The 23,450-nt window shown below is 40.7% G+C and overlaps 2 protein-coding genes across 4 annotated transcripts in view; one reads left to right on the top strand and one right to left on the bottom strand.

The window, feature by feature from the left end:
• Positions 1-21,025, top strand: part of tcp11l1 (t-complex 11, testis-specific-like 1) — a 55,029-nt gene extending 34,004 nt beyond the window's left edge. The window contains exons 11-12 of one of the 2 annotated variants that reach the window (XR_009513358.1): positions 1,096-1,333; positions 19,490-21,025. The gene's annotated coding sequence lies outside the window, so the exon portion shown is untranslated. Of the gene's footprint in view, positions 1-1,095; positions 2,353-19,489 lie in introns of those variants that run through there. The other variant, XR_009513357.1, reaches the window with a different exon arrangement.
• The window catches only part of cstf3 (cleavage stimulation factor, 3' pre-RNA, subunit 3), a 106,986-nt gene continuing 83,662 nt past the window's right edge, over positions 127-23,450 (bottom strand). For both annotated transcript variants that reach the window (XM_059976096.1, XM_059976097.1), the window contains 17 exons: positions 21,578-21,675; positions 21,411-21,477; positions 21,282-21,316; positions 21,055-21,181; positions 18,994-19,071; positions 18,714-18,876; positions 16,682-16,791; positions 14,952-15,068; positions 14,320-14,394; positions 12,876-13,019; positions 11,657-11,759; positions 10,892-10,961; positions 8,796-8,991; positions 5,753-5,906; positions 5,516-5,610; positions 4,226-4,286; positions 127-875 (listed from right to left, as the gene is read on the bottom strand). In XM_059976096.1, the coding sequence (XP_059832079.1) occupies positions 670-875; positions 4,226-4,286; positions 5,516-5,610; positions 5,753-5,906; positions 8,796-8,991; positions 10,892-10,961; positions 11,657-11,759; positions 12,876-13,019; positions 14,320-14,394; positions 14,952-15,068; positions 16,682-16,791; positions 18,714-18,876; positions 18,994-19,071; positions 21,055-21,181; positions 21,282-21,316; positions 21,411-21,477; positions 21,578-21,675 (1,899 nt within the window). In that variant the 3' untranslated portion in view covers positions 127-669. The remainder of the gene's footprint in view (positions 876-4,225; positions 4,287-5,515; positions 5,611-5,752; positions 5,907-8,795; positions 8,992-10,891; positions 10,962-11,656; positions 11,760-12,875; positions 13,020-14,319; positions 14,395-14,951; positions 15,069-16,681; positions 16,792-18,713; positions 18,877-18,993; positions 19,072-21,054; positions 21,182-21,281; positions 21,317-21,410; positions 21,478-21,577; positions 21,676-23,450) is intronic.

Below are 23,450 nucleotides of genomic sequence, written 5' to 3'. Positions count from 1 at the left end.
TCTTAATAAAACATTCATTGATTTCTAGCAATACTTGGCTGCTGCGCCTGCTATTTAAAGACATAGCAAAGACACTGAGCATCTCGCATACATTAAGATGGCAAAAAACAAGAGTCAGAGTTTAAATGCATTTTCTGTCTTTATTACAAAGATTGTGTTCAGGCTCTCAAATTACAAAAGGAAAAAGGTTACCTTAAATAATGGTAAAATGACACTTGGCAGGAAACCACATGGCATAACAGTTGTAGTTTATGGGATAATAAAATACCTTTCCTTGTATTTGCACCATCCAGTTTTCTTTAAAAAAATGAAACAGACAAATAAAACAAAATCACAAAGATTCACAAGTTGCATTTTTGCATGGAACTAGCTTGCAGCTGAAATGTTTGCACTGGCTGTGTATGGGTGCAATGTCTGGCGATCAATACCAAAGTTTATTATTCTGCCGAACAAAAGCCTCTTCAAAAATGCAGTTTTTCGTACAGAAGAAGTCAGGTTTTATCCAGTTTTTTTTTGTCCCCCTGTCCGGATGAGCCACCTTACTCGAATGAGGCACAACAGTTTAAGCACAGTCTCATTTCCACAGGCAAGTGAAGACACAGCTCATTTCTTGACAGCTTAAGAATGACATTCAGCTCCTTCAAGACATAAAATGCTGCTGGTAGAGGTTTATCGGACTCGCTTCTGCTGGCGAGCCCTGTAAATGTCGTGCACAGGAGGTGCCACCGCACCCTTTTCCTCCTCTTCATCAGAATCTTCATTTGCTGCCCTTTTCAAGGGCTTTTTAATCACTGCATCATTTTCTATAGGTCCATTCCCTTCAGCAACTGTTTCCGCTTGGCCTCCAGTGATCAGTTCAACAGCTTGTTCAACGGCTTGAAGAAATTAAAAGACACACATTAATAAACCAATCTTTCGTGGGGTTGGGCGAATGAAATTTCAGTGCTATCATTACCATTTCAAGTTTGTTATTAAAATTAATGTTGAAGTGGTCTTTTACATGAGGATGTTGTTGACTGGAATGTCTTCAAGAGGCTGCATTTACATGTTCTGCATAGTGTTTACCTCACTTGCTTGTTAATTGTGCTTTCACAGTCTACAACCAGTCCTAATTCTAAGTGAATGGAACACAACCTGTAAGCTGAGGAATCAAATGGTTCCTTGTTTCTGGCAGAAGAAATCAATGATCAGGTCACTTTGGGATCCCAGGAACACCGTACAACACAGATGGAAATGTTTTCTCACCCTCAGAGTCAAAACTGGACACCAATGATATGTACCTTTATACAGGCTGCGGCCATCAGCAAAACCAACTCATCAGCACACCTCTGAGGTAATTAGGAATAAGTGATTATTTAACACATTTAATTACTAAAAACTGCTGTGGGTTCACTCTAGGTGAAAAAAATAATACTTGCCATGTCTAGCTTTTTTTAAATCCCCAGTTTTCAGTACCAGGTTTAATATCACAAATTATGGCTGCAGTGCAATACATTAAAAAAAACTATAAATTACTATAATATAAGAAAGCTCATCTGTGTCACTACTTCTTTAGAACACTGAAGAAGTTTGGCATGTTCCCTCTGACCTGCACCAATTTTTAATTGATGTATCACAGAAAGAATCCTATCACAACCTAGAATGGCAATTGCTCTGCCTACAACCACAAGGAACTGCAGAAACTTGTGGACACATCTCGGCACATCATGGAGCCTTCCCTCCATGGATTTCTTGCTGCCTTGGTAAAACAATCAAAATACTCAATCTCCCCTTCAATCCTGAACCTTGTCCTCAGCCCCTACCATTGGGCGGAAGATACAAAAGTCGAAAAGCACAGACTACCAGGCTTAAGGACAGTGTAAGAGCAATGTATCTATTTTCTGAATTTTGTGTTACGCTTTCATTATGGGTAATTTATCATGTGGGTTGAGCGTGGTATAAGTGAAGAGTATATTTTTGTCACGCTTTGTCTTAGGTTGGTTTAGGTTAGAGCAGGGGATAGGTGGGGAGTATGGTTTTTTTTGTTGACTGCTAACACCTAAATGTTAATTGATTTAATACGCTAAGATTGTTTAAAAACACTTAAGTATGTTTAGATGGCTTATTTTGTTCCATCATTAGTTTTAGTTTCATTAGTGTATTGTTACAAGGTTGTTCATCTTTGCTGGTTTCTTTATAAAGGACTGAGCATACTTTCTTCGACTTAGAACTTTGTTACTCTTGGAGCACATCATAGTGTCAAACCCCATGCTTAGTCTCTGAGCAGTTTTGGTTTGTTTTTGTAACCGCTACAGACAGCTTCTGTCTTTCTGTTTTAAGACACTTGAACAATAAAACGAACTGTTCACCTCACAGTCTTATTCTGTTATGACAATGCACCCTATTGTCTGCCTGCACTCTCTGTATTGTAACACTTCATTCTCACTCCGCTATTGTTTTACCTTGTACTATCACAATGTATTGTGCTGATGAATTGAAGTTTATGAATGGTATACAAGACAGGTTTTTTTATACCGTGTCTCGATACAAGACCAATTTACTAATTCTCCTGTTATCCTGAGCAACATTCTCTGTAACCAAAGAAATGCTGTTCATTTAGCAATTCTGGGCCTCTTATCTAAAAACGGATGTGCTGACATTAGAGAGGGTTCAAAGGAGGTCACGGTAATGATTCCGAGATCGAATGGTTTGTCATATGAGGAGCATTTGATGGCTCTGAGCCTATAATCACTGGAATTTCAATGGGGGTGACCTCATTGAAACCCATTTTAATATTGAAAAGCCTTGATAGACTGGATATGGAGAGGATGTTTCCTGTGGTGGGAGAGTCTAAGACCAGAGGACACAACCTCAGAATAGAAAGGAGTCCTTTTAGACCAGATGAGGAGGAATTTTTTTAGCCAAAGAGTTATGAATGTGGAATTCTTTGTCACAGGCGGCTGTGGAGACCAAGTTTGTCTGTATACTTAAGGCAAAGGTTGATAGATTCTTGATTAGTCAGGACATGAAAGGATGTGGGGGGAAGGCAAGAGATCGGGGCGAAGGAGAAAAATGGATCAGCCATGATGAAATGGCGGAGCAGACTCGATGGGCCAAATGGCCTAATTAGCTTCTATATCTTATGGTCTTACGGTATAAAATCGTGAATGACCGAGAGAGTGAAAGCATCAGTCTTTCTCCCAGGTTTAGGTTTAAAGTGAGACGGTAAGGATTTAGTAGGGACTTCAGGGGCAATTAATTTTTAACAAAGGGTGCAAAAATAGAATGAGCTGCCAGAGGAAGTAGTTATGCAAAGTACAACAGCAATTTTAAAATGCTGTTAAACAGGTTCATGGATAGGAAAGGTTTATAACTAGCTTGGTGGACACCAGGTCCAAATTAACCATTTGGACCAAAGGGCTTGTTTCCATGCGCTACAACTCTGACTCAGTGTTTGCAGTCACAAGTAACCCAGTCTAATCCCACAGACCTGCATGCTTTTTAAACGCAGCAGAAGAGAGAATGCAGAGCTGGTAATAATGAAATCCTTTTTTAGCAGGAGAAATTAAAAGGAACATAACACCACAATTCATTGAATGATAAAAGTCATGAAAGATGAAGGGGTTTAAAACAAATACAGTTTATTATGCAAATATTTTAAGACTTTAGAGATATGAACTTAAAGTTCTGTTCATGCTTTGAATTGGACAGTGAGGATCATGCAAACTGAGATAGTAAACATTCCTTTGCTGTACTCAAGACAACGCAACGTGGACTTTAAAAGAAGTACAAGGGTTTGAATTCCTAACTCTCAATAGCATTTAAAATAAGTACCTCATAGGAAACATTCTATGTCATCTGTCGTAATATTGCTAAAAAAAGTCAGTTGTAAAATATGTCAATGCTTTGGGCTAACAGTTTAACCAGCTTACTTGAACACAATCAGTTTCTTCAACATTTGTACAAGAATGCTGTTAAAACCAAGACACTGGGTATATTTAAAGTGGAGGTTGATAAGTTCTTGATTAGTATCCAAAAATTACTGACAGAAGGTAGAACAGAGTTGAGAGGGATAATCAATCAGTCATGAGTGGACTCAGTGGGCCGAATTCTACTCCTATGTCTAAGGAAAGCAAATACAATTTCAGAAGTAAGTGCTGATATGTGATCTGATATCTATTGCATGGCTGAGTGCTCATTGTTTTCACCAGAGTGTCACAAAGTAACAGCAAAGAATATCGCTTACTGTCTGGTAACTGGCAGCGACGCAAAACTTCAATTAGTTCATCAACTTGAACAAATGGCCCCTGTGGGAAAGAAGTTTACAAATATAATGAGATACTGAGTAACTATCAGTTCAACTCATTGAAAAGAGAGTTTTCCAGTCACCACTTTCTTCAAACTCTGCCTCATTTTCTTGTGTCAGTGTCCAATCCAACACATGAACATACAATATATAGAAAGGGTTCAATTAATTAACAAGAAGATGGAATGGTTATACAGTGAGAAGGAGGTAAGTGTTGCAAGTGCTGGCTTCCCATACTATTGAGCGCAGAGAAACTGTGGTTCTGACAGGTCAAGGACTCCAAGAAACCTTTCGTTCAGTAATTCTGCCAAGATTAAAATCAGAACATATATAACATAGGCCACGATGTAAATCACTTCTTTAAACAGGAATTTAAGGCGACTGCAAATTGCAAAAGGAGGATTTGATCCTACAAAACCTTCACATCAATAACCTTTCATCAGAAAAGTTAAAAAAACAAGCATGGTTCAAGATGCAGAGGAGGGAGATTGAGAGAGACTGAATGCCATTTTGCCCTCTGTTGGTGTGATCAAATGTGGTTATTACATCCTAGCCGTCTATGCGATACACAAGCCAGGACAACACAATATGGAGAGTAAGCTGTTGCCACGCAGCAAGCTCTTCCTCTCTACACAGCTAATGAATCCAAAGGAACAGCAGAGACCCATACAGTTCGGCACCAGTAGCATCGCAGGAGTTGCCAGTCAGCATTGAACTCAACTTAGGAACTACAGCTCCGGAGTTTTCTGTGGGGTTTTCTCCTGAAGCCTTCCCCATGAATGGGTATAGCCACAAGGCAGCAGAGCTTTGAGATCATTGTCTTCCTTTCACTAATGAGCTGCCAACCACGACTGATGTTAAACCACTAGGTACCTGTTTTTGCCACTTCTGTCAGTAGAAATTGGTTCTGCCAGGCTCAGTAGCTAAGCCACATGTGAAGGCCAGGACTTGGTTTCAGAGGCTGTTTGGGAGACTACTCAGAGGCTATTTGGGAAAATTAAATAGATAGTGGGAGCATCCCCACCCCACCCCACCCACTGGGCTGTGACAACCTTAAGGAGTTAAAGAAGTCCTTAAGAAGTTACTCTGACTTTAGTGACCGAGCAAGAGGTCCACTACTGGGCAGATCCTCCTCAATTCCCTCAGCGTTTTACATGTCTGCTCATTATAGTTCATGTTTCAAGGACACCTGAATTGGGGTCTATTGAAAATGGTCACTGCTGAACTCACCTGGAAACACATAGGTGGAGGTAACAGTTTCATAAGCAGCACAGATGCTGGGGGTACAGGAAACACTCCCCCTGGGACAGGATGGAGACCAGGAGCTGTACAATAACAAAAAGTGTTCAAGTATTACACTTTTTAAGCAATGATTAAGCAAAGCACATCCTGACATCCTGTCAGTGAGCCCATTAAATAACTGACAATATTGAAATCAGGAAATAAAAAGCAACATCAGTCACTTACGTGCCAGGTGTCGGGGTTGGAAAGGAATCATCTGGTTTGTGTCAGGTTTTGGATACTCTGGCTTTCGGTCAATCTCATCCTTCATTATGGTTACAGTGGAGGGGGTCACTATGGGGTCTGGGATAATGGCCGTTAGCTTGGTTCGAGAGACGTCCTGGAAGGAGGCAAATCATTGTATTTAGTACGGTGGCATTAACATAAGTTTGTAATAATTGTCTGCTGCTCTCGGGTAACTGTAGTTCTGTGTGTTAGCCAACAGTTCTTCAGAGAGAGCCCAGCTCACCTCGAGTGTAGTGTTTCACACTGCACCGGAGTTGTCCCATTCAATTGTCACATCTCAGCCTTTCAATGCAAGAGACTTGCTCTCTGAATTTGCCCATTACCTTTCATAACCTTTAAGCTGTTTGCCTCACTGATCTCCTGTGGTACTAGGTTCCACATTCTAACTGTAAGGAATCCTTCTGTACTTTTCATCTGACTTGTATTCACAAACTTTGGTTTTGGAAACTCTCTTTCAATTTTACTCAGTGGGATTTATTCACCACTTTATAGACAATAGGTGCAGAAGTAGACCATTCGGCCCTTCGAGCCTGCACCGCCATTCTGAGATCATGGCTGATCATCTACTATCAATACCCGGTTCCTGCCTTGTCCCCACATCCCTTGATTCCCCTATCCATAAGATACCTATCTAGCTCCTTCTTGAAAGCATCCAGAGAATTGGCCTCCACTGCCTTCCGAGGCAGTGCATTCCAGACCCCCACAATTCTCTGGGAGAAGTAGTTTTTCCTTAACTCTGTCCTAAGTGACCTACCTCTTATTCTCAAACCATGCCCTCTGGTACAGGACTCTCCCAGCATCTGGAACATATTTCCTGCCTCTATCTTGTCCAATCCCTTAATAATCTTATAAATTGCAATCAGATCCCCTCTCAATCTCCTTAATTCCAGCGTGTACAAGCCCAGTCTCTCTAACCTCTCTGCATAAGACAGTCCGGACATCCCAGGAATTAACCTTGTGAATCTACGCAGCACTTCCTCTATAGCCAGGATGTCCTTCCTTAACCCTGGAGACCAAAACTGTACACAATACTCCAGGTGTGGTCTTACTAGGGCCCTGTACAAATGCAAAAGGATTTCCTTGCTCTTGTACTCAATTCCCTTTGTAATAAAGGCCAACATTCCATTAGCCTTCTTCACTGCCTGCTGCACTTGCTCATTCACCTTCAGTGACTGATGAACAAGGACTCCTAGATCTCTTTGTATTTCTCCCTTACCTAACTCTACACTGTTCAGATAATAATCTGCCTTCCTGTTCTTACTCCCAAAGTGGATAACCTCACACTTATTCACATTAAACATCATCTGCCAAGTATCTGCCCACTCACTCAGCCTATCCAAGTCACCCTGAATTCTCCTAACATCCTCATCACATGTCACAGTGCCACCCAGCTTAGTATCATCAGCAAATTTGCTGATTTTATTCTCAATGCCTTCATCTAAATCATTGATGTAAATCGTAAACAGCAATTTTAAACAATAAGTCAGACTCTAGAAATAGAAAGGACAACATGAAGAGCAAAATAGAAATTGTTTCTAGACCATCCTTACTGAGATTTTTTTTGAAGAGGTTACAGGGAGAAGAGTCAATGGTCATGCATTAGATACATTCCTATGATTTTGATGAGAAACTCATAACAAACCAACAATTAAGGTCAGAGAATGTGAAGTCAGAGATAATGGAATGGATCTATAACAGGCTTCAGGGCTGGATGGAGAGCATGGGAGTAAAGGAAGAATGCTGTTCGTAGTGAGAGAAGAGTTTCAAACAACATTCGAAAGGTTTCAATGAGATCCCCCCTCATAATTCTGAATTTCAGAGAGTACAAACCCAGAGTTATCAAGCATTCCTTGTATGATAACCCCTTCATCCCCAGAATCATCCTTGTGAAACTCCTCTGAACCCTCTCCAATGTCAGCACATCTTTTCTTGGATGAGTCCAAAACTGTTCACAATACTCAAGGTGAGTCCTCACCAGTGCCTTATAAAGCCTCAGCATCACATCCCTGCTCTTGTATTCTAGACCTCTTGAAATGAATTGCATTTGCACCAACACTACCTGCAAGTTAACCTTTAGGGTGTTCTGTACAAGGACTCCCAAATCCCCTTGCATCTCAGATTTCTGGATTTTCTCTCCGTTTAGAAAATGATCTGCACACTTATTTCAACTACCAAACATTTCCCAATGACCATGCATTTCCCAACATTGTATTTCACTTACTTGCTCATTCTCCTAATCTGATGAAGTCCTTATGCAGCCTAGCTGTTTCCCCAACACTACCTGTCCCTCCACCCTATCATCTAAATCATTGATATACAGCATAAAATGAAGTGGTCCCAACATAGACCCCTGCAGAATACCACTAGTCACTGGAAGCCAAACAGAGAAGGATCCTTTTATTCCCACTCACTGCCTCCTACCAATCAGCCAAGGCTCTAACCATGCCAGTAATTTTCATGTTATGCCAGGGGCACTTAACTTGGTAAGCAGCTTCATGTGTGGCACCTTATCAAAGACCTTCTGAAAGTTCAAATATATAACACCCACTGCATCCCCTTTATCTATCCTACATGTAATCTCCTCAAAGAATTCCAACAGGAAGACCAGATTTTCTACCAGGCTCTAAAGGAAAAGTGACACTCACACTCAAGTATCCGCAGTGATCCAAAGTTTCTAGCAGAACAGTTCCTCTGTGAACTGATTAAATTTAAGTGCAGCAACACTCAATCAAATATTAATAAAAATTAAAGCAGATGTTCCCCTAGAGTGGGGACCAGCTAGCAATGTTTTGAAGAGAAAACCTAAGCTGTAGAACAGTACACGTGACATCAGTGTGAAAGAAAACCATTAAAGTGGCCAATGGACGTAGCAAGGGATTATTATGGAGTTTCAAGAAGAAAACATTTCCAGGATCATTAAGGACATAACTAACTGAATGCCAACTTTGTCAGTGCTGCACACATCCCAATGGAAGGTACATACCTTGTATCCGAGAGCTTTAAGTTCACTGTTTGAACAGGGAAACAGGTCCATGAACTTGTATCTGTCCACCAATAATGCTGTTTCCTTTCCTTCATATTCCTCCTTAAAAGCAGCGAACCTCCTCTTTTCCACCTTCAGAATACTGGCTAGGTCTCCAATGTTACTTTCAAAAGCTAGAAATCGTGCCCAGATCTCACTGTAATGGTAACAACAGGAAGAGAGAAAAAGTAAAATTAGGGTGCAATAACCAGACTTATTGCAGGTGAGGTCACACTTCGGTTAGAGGAGCAACACCTCAATCTATCTGGAAAGCCTTCAACTTGATGAACATCAGTTCCTCCAGCTTCTGGTAATTTCTCCCCCTCATCTCTCTTTTTCTATCCCCCTTTCTGCCCCCACTACCTCTTTTTCTCTTTTCCTTCCTTTTCTTCCATGATCCACAGTCCTCTTCTTTCAGATTTGTTCTCCTTCAGCCCTTTACCTCTTCCACTGATCACCCCTAAGCCTCTTACTTTGTTCCCCATTCCCCTCTCACTTGTCAGCTTGAGCTCCTCTACCTTCTTATATTGGTTTCTGTCCCTTTCCTTTCCAGTCCCAATGAAGTGTCTTGGCCCAAATCGTCAACTGTTTATTCCCCTCTGTGGATGCTGTCAAACTTGCTGAGTTCCACCAGCATTTTTCAGTGTGTTACTTTGAGTTTCAAGCTAATTAATTCCTTGCAGACACTTTTAATCCACAGTAATTGGAAACACACCATAGAGCAGTACATGAGACAGTTAATCAAGACTTCAACAATGCCTTACGCAGAATTCATACTGGTAGTGGAATCCAGCAGCTATCACAAAATAAACTGCTTTAGCAGAGGTGGGTACAATTACAATGTTTAAAAGATATTTGGGCAGGTACCTGGACAAAAAGTTTAGAGAGAACATAAGGAATAGGAGCAGGAGTCGGCCATCTGGCCTGTTGAGCCTGCTCCACCATTCAATGAGATCATGGCTGATCTAGCCATGGGCTCATCTCCACATACCTACATTTTCCTCATAACCCTTAATTCCCCTACTAGAAAAAATCTATCCAACCTTGTCTTAAATGAAAGATATGAGGCAAATGGGACTATCTGGAATAGACATTTTGGTCGATATGGACGAGCTCAGCAGAAGGACCAGTTCAGAGAAGCACAGAATCAGGTCTTTCGGCCTTTCTAAAGCCAGAAGAGATGGGAGCAAAATTAGGCCACTCGGCCAATCGAGTCTGTTCTGCCATTCCATCGTGGCTGATTTATTAAACCTCTCAACCCCATCCTAATCAGTGCCAAACTATTATTTTGCCTAGTCCCATACGTAGGCCATAGCCCTCCATATCCCTCCTGATAAGAGTCATACAACACAGCTTCCGTGACCTACAAATCTTCATTTTTACCCTTCAGACATAGATCATTGAGGATCCCTACCAACAATCCCACACCCACCACCATCAGGAAGGAGGTACAGAAGCATTAGGACTAGGACTGGGTAACAGCCTTTTCCCTCAGGCTGTGAGACTAATAAATGTCCTGCCACCACTGAGGTCTCGTCAGTAGAACAGCAAGCTGTTTACTGTTTACCTCTGCTGAGCTCTGTATTTAGATTTATATTTCATTATTACAAAAATATTTTGGCTCATGTGCTGTGTATGATATATGTCTGTGATATATGTCTAGAGGAACATTGTTTCATTTGGTTGTATATATGTATAGTTAGATGATATTATTAAACTTGAAAATCTCAATATATGAAATCTCTTATAAGAAGATACAAGTAGATTGCTGTAGACTAATCCAAATAATTGTAAATGTGTGGAGGTCCATTCCCTCCAAAGAATATATAAAAATAAATGTTTTCAAAATAAAAGTTAAGAAATGTTTCTATTCTGATTCATTGACTTTTTTCAAAACTTACACCAATCCTCCAGTTTTTTAGACTACTTTTATATAATTAATTATAAGCTGTTTGCTATCTGTGAGAATTTCTAATAAAGCCCACATTGTTCTACATACACTTTAAAACATTGAGTTTTCGATGGACCATTTAAAGTTTAAAGACAGGAAACATTACCCAGATTTCTCAGGTGGTAAGGAGCCAGATGTCAGGACACGTTCAAACAGAACCCTGGTGTTGTTGTCCTCTGAAATGCAGAGAGAATGCAGTTGAACATCTTGCTGTGCTGTACAAGTACCTGGGAATCTGTATAACCTACAAGACTGTGGACCAAGACCTGCGAAGTAGGACTAGATCACAAAGATACATCCCATCGAGTCTGCTCCACCATTCCATCATGGCTAATTTAAAGATCAGCTTTATTTGTTACATGTACATCGAAACATACAATGAAATTTGTCATTTTGTTGTCAATGACCAACACAGACCAAAGATTGTGCTGGAGGCAGCCCACAAGTCATACCACACTTCCATAGCATGCCCACAACTTACTAATCCGGTCTTTGGAATGTCAGAGGAACCTGTAGACCCCAGAGGAAATCCTGCCGGTCACGGGGAGAATGTACAAACTCCATATAGACAGTGGTGGGAAATGAACCCCAGTTGTTGGTGTGGTAAAGCATTATGCTACTGTGCTTCCCTCTTGAAATTACCTACAAAAGATGTTGAGACTGACCTTTTTTTTTTACTGTTTATACTCATCTCTTGGGAAAACATCTGTGGTCAATGACGTCCTTATAGCAAGTGACATTATGGTCCCAGCTTGACTAAATATAACCACATTGTTCCAAGATAATAATCAAAACTATTATATTTGCCAACATCTAACTCTTCATTGGTCTGAAGAAATTTATCATGCACAATTAAGAATATACTACTTACCATTTAAATGAGAAAGATAGTCAATATAAGCCAATATATACTCCGGAATATCACCATACTTCTTCAAACCAAGCTCAAATATCTTGAAGGCTACTGCCTTGTCCTGAAAAGGAATGGTCAAACAGTTACTTGCTTTAGACAATGAAGACATAGGAGCAGTTTCAGACCATTTGGTCCATCAGGTCTGCTCTGGCATTTGATCACGGCTGATTAATTTCCCTTTCAATTTCATTCTCCTGACTTCTCTCTGCAAACTTTAACACCCTGACTAATCAAGAACTCAACCACATACCCCTGCATGTAAAAAGGGACAAAATAAAATCCCCAGGTGATTCACTGGACAGAATGCAAAGTCATCATTTATGCATCCTACAATGTATCAGTACACTACATGCCAGTGGCTTAATTTTAACTAGTCATTTAAACTCTTTGACATTGCAATAGTGCCATTTGATTGTTTCAGATCACAAAAAAATGCATTTGTTTGAAGTCTTTGTAAATCAGCAAGATGATTTTAACAAGAATAATTGCCAATGGTTCCAAGGTTGTCAAGCCGAGGGGTGGTAGGGGGGACAAGCTCCCACTACCAATAAGTGCTCCACATGGCATGTGTCTCAAATAGCCTCTGACAACCATGTCCAACTCCTGGCCTTCTCGTGTGGCTTAGCCTCTAAGCCCGACGGAACTGTTTCTACTGACAGGAGAAGGGGCGAAGGCGGGTCCTGGCACCTTAAAACCAGTGCTTCGGGCAGATGGAGCTTGTCAGCCTGGGATGGTAGTCCATCTAAGAGAAGGAAAACTCTGATTTAAAACCTCTGCTGCCGTGTGGCTGTACCTACCCATGGGAAAGGCTTCGGGAGTAAACCCTGAGGACAAATCCGGAGCTGCAGTCCCTAAGGCAGTCTGACGTTGGCTTCAACCTCGCTCTAGCAACTTCTGTGAAGTCACTGGTGCCAAGCTGTATGGTCCCTTGCCCTTCCCTAAGACAACATTGGTGGCATGGAGAGGGGAGACTTGCTACATTGGCAACTGCCGGTCTTCCATGCAACCTTGCCCAGGCCTGCACCCTGGAGGGGACACTCCAGCATTGCCTCACCGCGAAACACTGAAGCAAGACTTTCCAGGCGCTGACCCATGGTCTCGTGAGCTAACGGATGCCATCAATTGCCAGGCCTAATGACCCACAAGTGGAGGGGTGACCCCAAAACAAGCAGCATACCTTACTGCAGTAGTACTCCATGAGGGCAGCAGACACATAAACATGATGGCGGGTTCTGGGATCTTCCCGTGCCTTCTTAAATATGGATCGACCGGACTTGATACCTTCCGCTCTCCGTGCAAACTTCATATACTGGATGTAAACCTTCAATTCAAGCACAAAAGATTATGACAGAAAACCCTACATTTCCCAGGTCAGCATTACAAGATGGGTTCCAGCCAATGGAAGTTCCATGCACAGTCCAGATCTTCGTTAACTCAATCAATTTGTGCCTATTAGGGCACTAATAGGTGTCCTCAGTGTTGCCCGACTGGGGGGGGGGGGGGTGGAGAAAACAACACACTGTCCACAACAGAACCCTATCTGCTCTGCTTGTTAACTGCATTGAGATGTCCCAAAGGTGTCAGCGTACACAGATGGAGGATGAGGTGCTATTCCTCAGCCTTACATTGGGCGTCACTGGACCGATGTTGGAGGCTAAAGACAGAAAGGTCAGAGTGGGAATGGGCTAGATGGTTAAGGTGACAGGCAACTGGAAGCTCAGGGGCATCTTAGCAAATTTTTCTGCAAAACGGTCACCCAACCTGAGGGTGAAGAGGAGAGCAAATGCAATACCCTGAACTGGAAATGTGTCAATGTTTCCTATTTTCTTTTGAAGGAACTGTTAACTTGACAACTTCAGTCTGCACCCTATCACAAACGTTCCCAGAGTCCTCCTTTCTGCAACTAAAACGTGTGTTTTCTCACTTTCTCAATTCTGACAGAGGAACCTTGACATGAAATGTGCACCCTTCCCATTCATACCACTTGAGAAGCTAAGGGGTTCAACAGCACTTTCTGTTTTTGTTTTGGATTTCACAACATATGCCAGATGTATTAAACCAGAATCTGATTGGCTTTCTAGCATTTCTTCTTTCAATAAATAAAATATAAGCTGGTGAAGTGTTTAATTCAGGTTTAGTAAAAACATCAGGGGATATTTAAAAATTTTTATTTAGAGTTAGAGGCCCTTTCGGCCCAATGAGCTGCGCCAGCCATTAAACCCAGCCTAATCACAGGACAATTTACAATAAATTAACCTACTAACCAGAATGTCTTTGGACTGTGGGAGGAAACCCAGAGTCACAGGGAGAACATACAAACTCCGATGCCGAGCTGTATTAGCATTGTGTTTATGTTACGTTACTGGGTGGATCAGTGGAAACAAGTTACAGATCAGTCATAATCAAAACAAACTGTGACAGAGGCTTGAAGAAATGACGGACCCCTACTCCTATTTTCTTTAATATTCCTATTCTTCCCCTGCTGGGAAAAAATCCACTCAGATTGTTTTTTTTTTGCCATCTCCCTGCCACTACTTTTAAGTCAGTGAGAGTTTAACAAAAGATGGATTAAAATGCACACACTTATTCCTACAGATGGTACAAACTAAAGCCACACTTACCAACGTTGGATCGATATCTTCAATAGCTAAGAGCCGATTGTATATGCTGTGTACCTTTTCGTACTTCATTCGACTCTTTAATATAAAAGAAATTTGACATTAACTGCTGGAGTGCAGAATAATAGGGAGCAGTATGACACAATATTGATTTCACTAACTTCCGATAATTTCTCCCTACATCCCCCTTTTCCATTCTCCCCTCTGGCTCGCCACTTACCTCTGTTTTTACTCCACACCTGCCCACCACCTCCCTCTGATGCCCCTCATCCTTCCCTCTCTCATAGTCCACTTTCCTATCCTATCAGATACCTTCTTTTCAGCTCTTTACCCCTCCACCTGTCACCTCCCAGCTTCTCAATTCAGCACTCTTTTCCTGGTCACCTATCACCTTGCAGTTTGTACTATCCCTCCCCCTCCCCACCACATTCTTATTCTGCTTTCTTCCCCTTTCAGTTTCAGTTCTGATGAAGGGTCTTGACCTGGAATGTCGACTGTTTATTCATTTCCACAGGTACTGCCTGACCTGCTGAGTTCCTACAGCATTTTGTGTCTGTTGCTCTGGACTTACAACATCTGCAGAATCCCTTTTATATACATTTTAGAGACCAGAGGACTGAATAATGTCTACTTACCTCTTCATAATCCGCATATGCAAAGTAAAGCAACATGTTCTTCTTTAGCAAAGTGCTGATGGCCCTCTCGTAGATATTTGCAGCTTCATCACTGAACAGTTTTGCATTGTTCATGTCCTGTCAAAGAGTAACATTTATGAGAATGGCAACTCAAATTAATTGGTAGTGATACAACAGTCATTTAAGAGTCAAGAATAATTTCCAGGAACCTACCAGGAATCTGCCATCTTGTTGGCATTGTTAATAAAAACAAACTATGTTTATGGGATAACACACTCAAAATGTTGGGGGAACTCAGCAGATCAGGCAGCATCTATCAAGACCAGGACTGATGAAGGGTCTTGGCCCAAAATACTGATTGTTTACTCCTCTCCATAGATGCTGCCTGACCTGAGTTAGTCCAGCATTCAATGTGTTACTCTGGATTTCAAGCATCTACAGAATCTCTTGTGCCTATTAACCACATTTACATGAAATGTTGCCATTGAAAAGCAGCAACCATCATTAAAGACCCTCACCACCCAGGCCATGCTCTCTTCTCACTGCTGCTATAAGGCAGAAGGACTTGCACTACCAAGTTCAGGAACAATTACTACCCCTCAACCACCAGGCTCTTAAACAAAAGTGGAACACTACACTCATTCTACTTCTGGTGTTCCCACAACCAAGGGTCTCACCTTAAGGACTCTATTTATTTCATGCTCTTGATATTATTTGCTATTTATTCATATTTGCATTTGTACAATTTGTTGTTCATTGATCCTGTTTACACTTACTGTTCTATGGATTTGCTAAGTATATCTGCAAAAATAGAATCTCAGGGTTGTATGTGGTCACATGCATGTGCTCCGATAATAAATTTTACTTTGAATTTTGCATATCTTTACAGAACTTCATAAACTACTCTTAATAAGTTTACCTTATTAACAAAATAACTTGCATTTATATTGAGCCTTTACTGTAGTAACACCTCCAAAGCTGCTTCCCACGAAGATATCCAGATAAAGTTAAAACACATTAGGTAATGTAGAGATCCCAAAAATAGGTGAGAGAAGACCTTTAGGGAGTGGAGGGTGTTCCAGAATTTGAACTTAATTAAGAAAATCCTGTAGGTTGGGTGCAACAACAACTATAGGTCATAGGTTTAGGTGAAAGGTGAAATATTTAGGGGGAAACTGAGAAGTACTTCACTCTAAGGGTGATGGGAGTGTAGAACAAATTGCCAGCAGAAGTGGTGGATGCAGGTTCAATTGTAACATTTAGAAGTTTAGAAAGGTATGTGGATGAAAGGGGTATGGAGGGCTATGGTCTGGGAGCAGGAAGGCATAAAACCAGGATGGCATGGACTTGATGGGCTGAAGGGCCCTTCTCTCTGCAGCAGTATTCTTTACCAGTTTAACACACTACTTTTAAACAACCTAGAAATCATGTACAACACAGGGAATGTCAAATAATTCCAAAAGTCTTTAAATGGTCTGAGCAGTCTAACACAATATTAATGACCCTGGAAGTTAATAACAAACAGTCTCACAAGCCCAAGATATCTTAATCAGTTCCATAAAACAATTGGTGATTATTTCTGCAAGGATGGTCCAGAGGTGAAACCCATTAAATTGGACTAGTAATTCACTTATAGTTGGTATTCTTGGCAACCCTCACACTAAGCGTGTTGCATCTTCTTATAATCATTGCTTTTATTATCCTTTTTAGATGTACTGATAATTACCTACCCCCTTTTCTGCTAGCAGCTTGCTAGATTGCTCCAAATACTGTGCAGCTTCATACCAGATGTCAGGATGATGCCCCAAGACCAGAAGACATTGCTCATAGGCAAACATAACTGCAAGAAAACACATCAATTCTTTAAAGTCAGTAATAGATCTCAAAAGAGACGTTAGCTAATTTACAACACATACAAAGTGCTGGAGGAACTCAGCAGACCAGGTAGCATTCATGGAAAAGAACACAGTCAGTGTTTTAGGCCAAGACCCTTCGTTAGGAATCGGAGATCACAGAGGGGTAGCAGTGAGAGAGGATTTCATGAACTCCCGTTGAAGGGAATATCTACACTTCTTCAGGACAGGCATCACTGGAAGAGACTGCAATATAGTAGTCCAATCACAAACAAGAGAAATCTGCAGATGCTGGAAATCCAAGCAACACACACAAATGTTGGAGGAGCTCAACAGTCCAGGGAGCATCTTTGGAAATGAATAAACAGTCAAGATGAAGGATCTTGGCGTGAAATGTCAACTGTACTCTTTTCCTTGGATACTGCCTGGCCTGCTGAGTTCCTTTTGTGTGCATTGCTTGGATTTCCAGCATCTGCAGATTTTCTCTTGTTTGTGGTTAGCTAGCATATGATCAGTTATATAATATCTGGTTCTTCCAGAATAACACACACAAATGTTGAAGAAACTCAACAGGTCATGCAGCATCTATGGCGAGCAATAAATAGTCAACATTTTGGGCCAAGACCCCTCATCAGGATCTGCTGAATTCCTCCAGCATTTCGCATTCTCCATAGATGCTGCCTGACCTCCTGAGTTCATGCTTTGGATTTCCAGCATCTGCAGAACTTCTTGTGTTTATGGTACTTCCAGAAAACCAATTTTAAAGAAAATATTTCTTGCCAACTCTTAATTTAAAAGATATCCAATTTATTTGGGTGATGGGGTGGAGATACGTCTCTACTAAAGGAGGAGTAAGATGTTCCTTCGCTCTGCAGGACACCCTTGGGCAAGGTGAAGCACCTGCTTATCCTCTCGATCAGGGTCAAGTGAAGCCATGGGAGCAGGTGGTGGATGGTCGTATGAGCAGCTGGTGCAACACACACATTCCGGTTAAGCGACCACTGACACCAATCAGACAGTCTCTGAAGAGTATTGATAACGACTGGGGTCACCCATCTTGTGAAGATATTGCCCAGAAGAAAGCAATGGCAAACCAATTCTGTAGGAAATTTGTCAAGAACAATCATGATTACATATCATGCTTGTGCATGTCATACAACATGTCACAAAACGATTTATTTATCTCCTTGTAATGGCTTTTGAAGAAATTTCATAATTGCTTTATAGACAATTCAATACTCTCAAAACATAACAATATGTAAGTACTTTTACCTAAGGTACTTAATGCAGTGCCTCAAGGAAGCATTATGACACTAGGCCAGGAAAGAGATGAACAAGTTCTTATTTGGACTAATAACCAAAATACTGACCAAAGAGACAGGTGGAGCATACATAAATAGAGATATGAACATTTAGAGAAGGAATCACAAAATTTGATGCATTGAACATTTTGAAGATAAAAAAATCAGCTTCATTTGTCACAGGTACATCAAAAGATACAATGAACAGCGTCATTTGCCCTACAGTCCGAGGAGGTGCTGGGGGCAGTCTTCAAGTATCGCCACGCTTCTGGTGCCAATATAACATGCCTACAACCTATTAATCTATATTTTGGGATGTGGGAAGTTATCAGAGCACCTAGCAGAAATTCACACTGTCACGTGGAGAACATAGGAACTCTTCAGACAGCAGCAGCAATTAAACCCCTATCATTGTTGCTGTAAAGCGTTACACCAGCTGTTACGCTACTATGCCGCCTTAGACAACATGGTTGCTACTTTAGGCACATCAGAATCTCTCTTAAGAAAAATGAAATGAACAAGCAGTAAATATCTTTTTAGATTGCTTTTGCACAACACAAAATGAAGTTTCTATGAAAATGGCAGCGATATCTGTTAATTAGCCTCACCTCGTTTAGTGATTAGTGTTTGGTCTTCAGTGCGAAGCGGGTTACTTTTCTCCCATTGAATATACTTCTTCCACATCTCCACCTGCTGTGCTTCCTGAGGGCTGTTCTGTGGCGGAACTGACGGAGCATTGCGGTCTAGACCTTTCATGACAGTTTCATACTCCTGCAAGGGAAATATGTAGCTTCATAGCTCTGATGTACAGGAAGAAGGGAGTCCCTTGTATTTTAAAGTTGCCCCAATTTGCAGTAACCTATCACAATTTAAAATGGGAACACTTACCTTTGCCACTCGTCGAGCGTTCATATAATCTCTGCTCCGATCTTCAATCATTTTCTTGGCCAGGTGTATGTTAATGCTCTGTGGAGGAAGAGAGAAAAACTCTTTACTTCCATCACTTTACAAGCTTACAGATAGGGTCTACAATTTCTTGTTGCTACTGTGGCAACAAGTTCCTCTTTCCCTTTATCATTTCCTGTCAGTCACCTTATGTACAGATACTCCTGCTCATAAGGTCACTTTATGGCATGCATTGAGTACATAGCTAATCTTTGCATATACAACCATACTCAGTTACATGTACATTGTGTTTTATAGGATTGCTTTTATATTTATAGTGTTTTTTTTTATTATTTCCTTTCATCATATTGTGTTTTGTTACGCTACATTGGATCTGGACTAACAATCACTTCATTCTCCTTTACAATTGTGTACTGAAGAATGACGATAAGCAACCTTTAATTATGAATACACAATCTTGAAATTGTTATTATTACAGCATAGAAGAGGCCCTCCCAGCCCTTCGAGCCACACTGTGCTGCCCAGCAATCCAATTCAACCCGAGCCTAATCACATGACAATGATCAATTAACCCAACCGCTGCTTCTTTGGACTGTGGGAGGAAACTGGAGCAAATGGAGAAAATCCATGCGGATACGGGGAGAACATACAATCTCCTTACAGGCAGCGGCAGGAAATGAACCCAGGTCACTGGTACTGTAAATTGTTGTGCTAATCTTTTATGGAGGCTGCATGCCTATTTAATCTAATTACTCATATTAAAACATAATTGTTTAATAGAAAATACTCAATGTATTACTTGTCTAATTTTTAAATACTGTTGGGTGCTAATATTCTTTATGTCCGTCTCACCCATTTCAAAGCAGGAGTAAATCATCAGGAAAATGTTTGCTAAAATGGTCAGGTAGGAGCTGGACCTGATGTTACTGTATGGGGTTGGTACAGCACTTCATGCGGAAGGTGGTCAGATATTCAGACTCTGCAGTGATGGTTTCCCATTACAGTGACAGCAAAAGGGCAAATGGACAAATGTAAGCAGACTGTTTAAAAGTACTTATCAACTTTGTAACAGACTGCATTATGATGGTAAAGTCAAATCTGGCACAGGGAAACCGTGCTTAGTGTCCACTTTATTAATTACACTTGTACATCAGCTTGTTAATGTAAATCACTGATCAGCCAATCACATGGCACCAACTTAATGTATAAAAACATGCAGACATGGCCAAGAGTTTCAGTTGTTGTTCAGATCCAACATCAAATTGGGAAAGAAATTAGATCTAAGAGATTTGGACCCATGGAATGAATAATTATTGGTGCCAGATGGGGTGGACTGAGTATCTCAGAAAATGCCAACCTCCTGGGATTTTCACAAACACCACCTCTGAAATTTACAGAGAAGGGTGCGAGAAACAAAACATCCAGTTTAGTTGGCAAAAAAGCTTTGTTAATGAGAGAGGTCAGAGGAGTATAGCCAGGCTGGTACAAGATGACAGGAAGGTGATAGTATCTGAAATAACTACACATTACAACAGTGGTGTGAAGAGCATCTCTGAATGAACAACACATCGAACCTTGAAGTGGATGGGCGACAGTAGTGGAAGACCACCATCCTCAGAGGACATTGTGATAAATAACTTTGCTCTTTGAAAGGGCCGTGACTTTATTATTTTATTTAGAGATACAGCGTGGTAACAGGCCCTTCTAGCTCAGTGAGCCTGCATCACCCAGTTATGCCCATGTGACCACTTAACCTATGAACCCTAGGTAGGTCTTTGGAATGTGGAACAGAACCACAGTGCCCAGGGAACAGACAACTAATATTCATTCAAAATGTAAAAACTCCTTACATAGAGCAGAGGAATTGAATTCGAGTCATGGCGCTGTAATAGCAAATCACTACAATATTGTACTGCCCATAATAAACACTTGATTGAGCAGACTTCACAGTTCGTCCTTGTTCAAGTAAGGAAAATATTCTAATTGGCTGTAAACCTTAACCTTCTCCCTCCGCAGTATATTATCTGTGTCTAAAGGTTTTACCTCTTCATATTTGTTATAATCTCGCCATAACTGTTCAATATTTATCATAGGGTTGACACAGCCTCGCTGATACACTCGGCGCACTGCTGTTATCCTTTGGTTCTCTGCATAGGATCCTACTGCCTCCCTGTCGGAAGTCATGTGCAAGCACGTTAGAGTGAACACAACCTTTCTCTCAGAATAATTAAAGTCAGAATGAATGAACAAAAATAATAGGCATTACTTACACTCCTTTCAAAAAGTTAATGTAATCAACCCATATCTGCAAGAGATTATTAAAATTATTACAGTTTCAGTTCACAAAGTATTTTAAAAATCTTTTTAACACGTTGTGGTATTGAAAAGAAAAGAATTACTTGGTAGGACATAATCTCCATGCCAATTTTATCCAAGGCAAAATCATAAGCTTGGGCCATCTTCTCCCTGCAGTGCAACGGATGAAGGTGTTACAGAACATTTTTTGACAGCGGAAATAAAATTATTTTTAAAAATGAAAGCAAAGCTACGACACTTCAGCTCTTACTTGTAACTAGGAAGTTTCCCTTTAGTTTCCCGTACATAAGCCAAATAACATTTCCATAGATCAATATGCAAAACCTTCATAAGACATCGCTGAAATAACTGGAAAAAAAACAAATAAAATTAGAAATTTTTGAATGAGGAAAATTTTAAGACATATTTCTTCCTATTCTTTAGACCGTAAGTTATCCCGTGACCACTAGGTGCTGTGGCTAGTTCTCCTTAGAACTCCAGACATCTCTGTTTATAGAGCAAATATTGCAAGGCTACACTTCCTGCTAGGAGCTCAACTTTATTGAACAAAGGTCTGTGTACTTGATACATCGAATGTAAAACTCAAAAGCATTTAATTTCATTCCAGTGCTGACAGTCCATTCAAGCTTCTTCTCACCCTTCCCTGATCACTTTGCACTAAAATGAATTTTGTTTTTTTTTGTTCTTAAGGGTTTTTTTAAAATAAAAAAAAATGGATATAATTTATGTTTATCTTGTCAACCCCAGCACCCAGGTCATGATCTCTTCTTGTTGCTACCATCAGGAAGGAAGTACAGGAGCCTCAGGATCCGCACCAGCAGGTTCAGGAACAGTTATTACATCTCAACCATCAGGCTCTTGAACCAGAGGGGATAACTTCACTCAATCCATCACTAAAATGTTCCCACAAACTATGGACTCACCTTCATTGACTCTTCACCTCATGTTCTTAATATTCATTGCTTGCTTATTTATCTATCTATCTATTAAATAATTAATTAATTAATAATTACTTTCTTTTTCTATTTGCAGTTTATTGTCTTTTGCAAACTGGACGAATGCCCGTGTTGATGTGGTCTTTCACTGATTCTATTATGGTTATTATTCGATTATGGATTCATTGGGTTTGCCCACAGGAAAATGAATCTCAGGGTTGTATATGGTGACATACTGTGCCTATAAAAAGTATTCACCCCCCCCCCCCCAAAGCTTTCGTGCTTAATGCTTTGCAACATTGAATCACAGTGGATTTAATTTGGCTTTTTTGACACTCATCAACAGAAATGACTCAAAATGAAAACAAATTTTTACAAATTGTTATTAATTTATTACAATTATTAATAAATAATTGATTGCATTATTACTCAACCCCTTCATCAGTACTTGGTAGATGCTCCTTTGGCAGCAATTACAGCCTTGAGTCTGTGTGGATAAGTCTCTTATCAGCTTTACACAACTGGACGCTGCAATTTTTCCCCATTCTTCTTTACAAAACTGCTCAAGCTTTGTCAGATTGCATGGGGATCATGAGTGAACAGACCTTTACAAGTCCAGTCACATAATTAGTAAATGGAGATCAGTTTTTGGAGATCAGCTGTGTGCAGTCAAGATGTTTCAATTCCTTGTAGTAAGAATACACCTGCATCTGGAAGATCCAACTGCTGGTGAGTCAGTATCCTGCCAAAAACTACACCATGAAGACAGAAGTAACTCAGAAAACAGGATATTGAAAAGTCAGGAGATGGATACAAAATTTCCAAGTCACTGAATATCCCTTGGATATTCTTCTTCTCCCAGAGAGTTGTGGGGGTGTGGAATGCACTGCCTCAGAAGGCAGTGGAGGCCAATTCTCTGGATGCTTTCAAGAAGGAGCTAGATAGGTATCTTATGGATAGGGGAATCAAGGGATATGGGGACAAGGCAGGAACTGGGTATTGATAGTAGGTGATTAGCCATGATCTCAGAATGGCGGTGCAGGTTCGAAGGGCCGAATGGTCTACTTCTGCACCTATTGTCTATATTCCTTGAATATCCCAGTTAAGTCAATCATCAAGAAATGGAAAGAATATGGCACAGCTGTAAACCTGTGTAGAGTAGGCCATCCTCAAAAACTGAGTGACCGT

The sequence above is a fragment of the Hypanus sabinus genome, chromosome 7 (genome assembly GCF_030144855.1).
Source record: "Hypanus sabinus isolate sHypSab1 chromosome 7, sHypSab1.hap1, whole genome shotgun sequence".
Classification (NCBI taxonomy): Eukaryota; Metazoa; Chordata; class Chondrichthyes; order Myliobatiformes; family Dasyatidae; genus Hypanus; species Hypanus sabinus.
The sequence above is the reverse complement of the archived record's forward strand: the minus strand, read 5'-3'. Positions and strand labels throughout refer to the sequence as shown.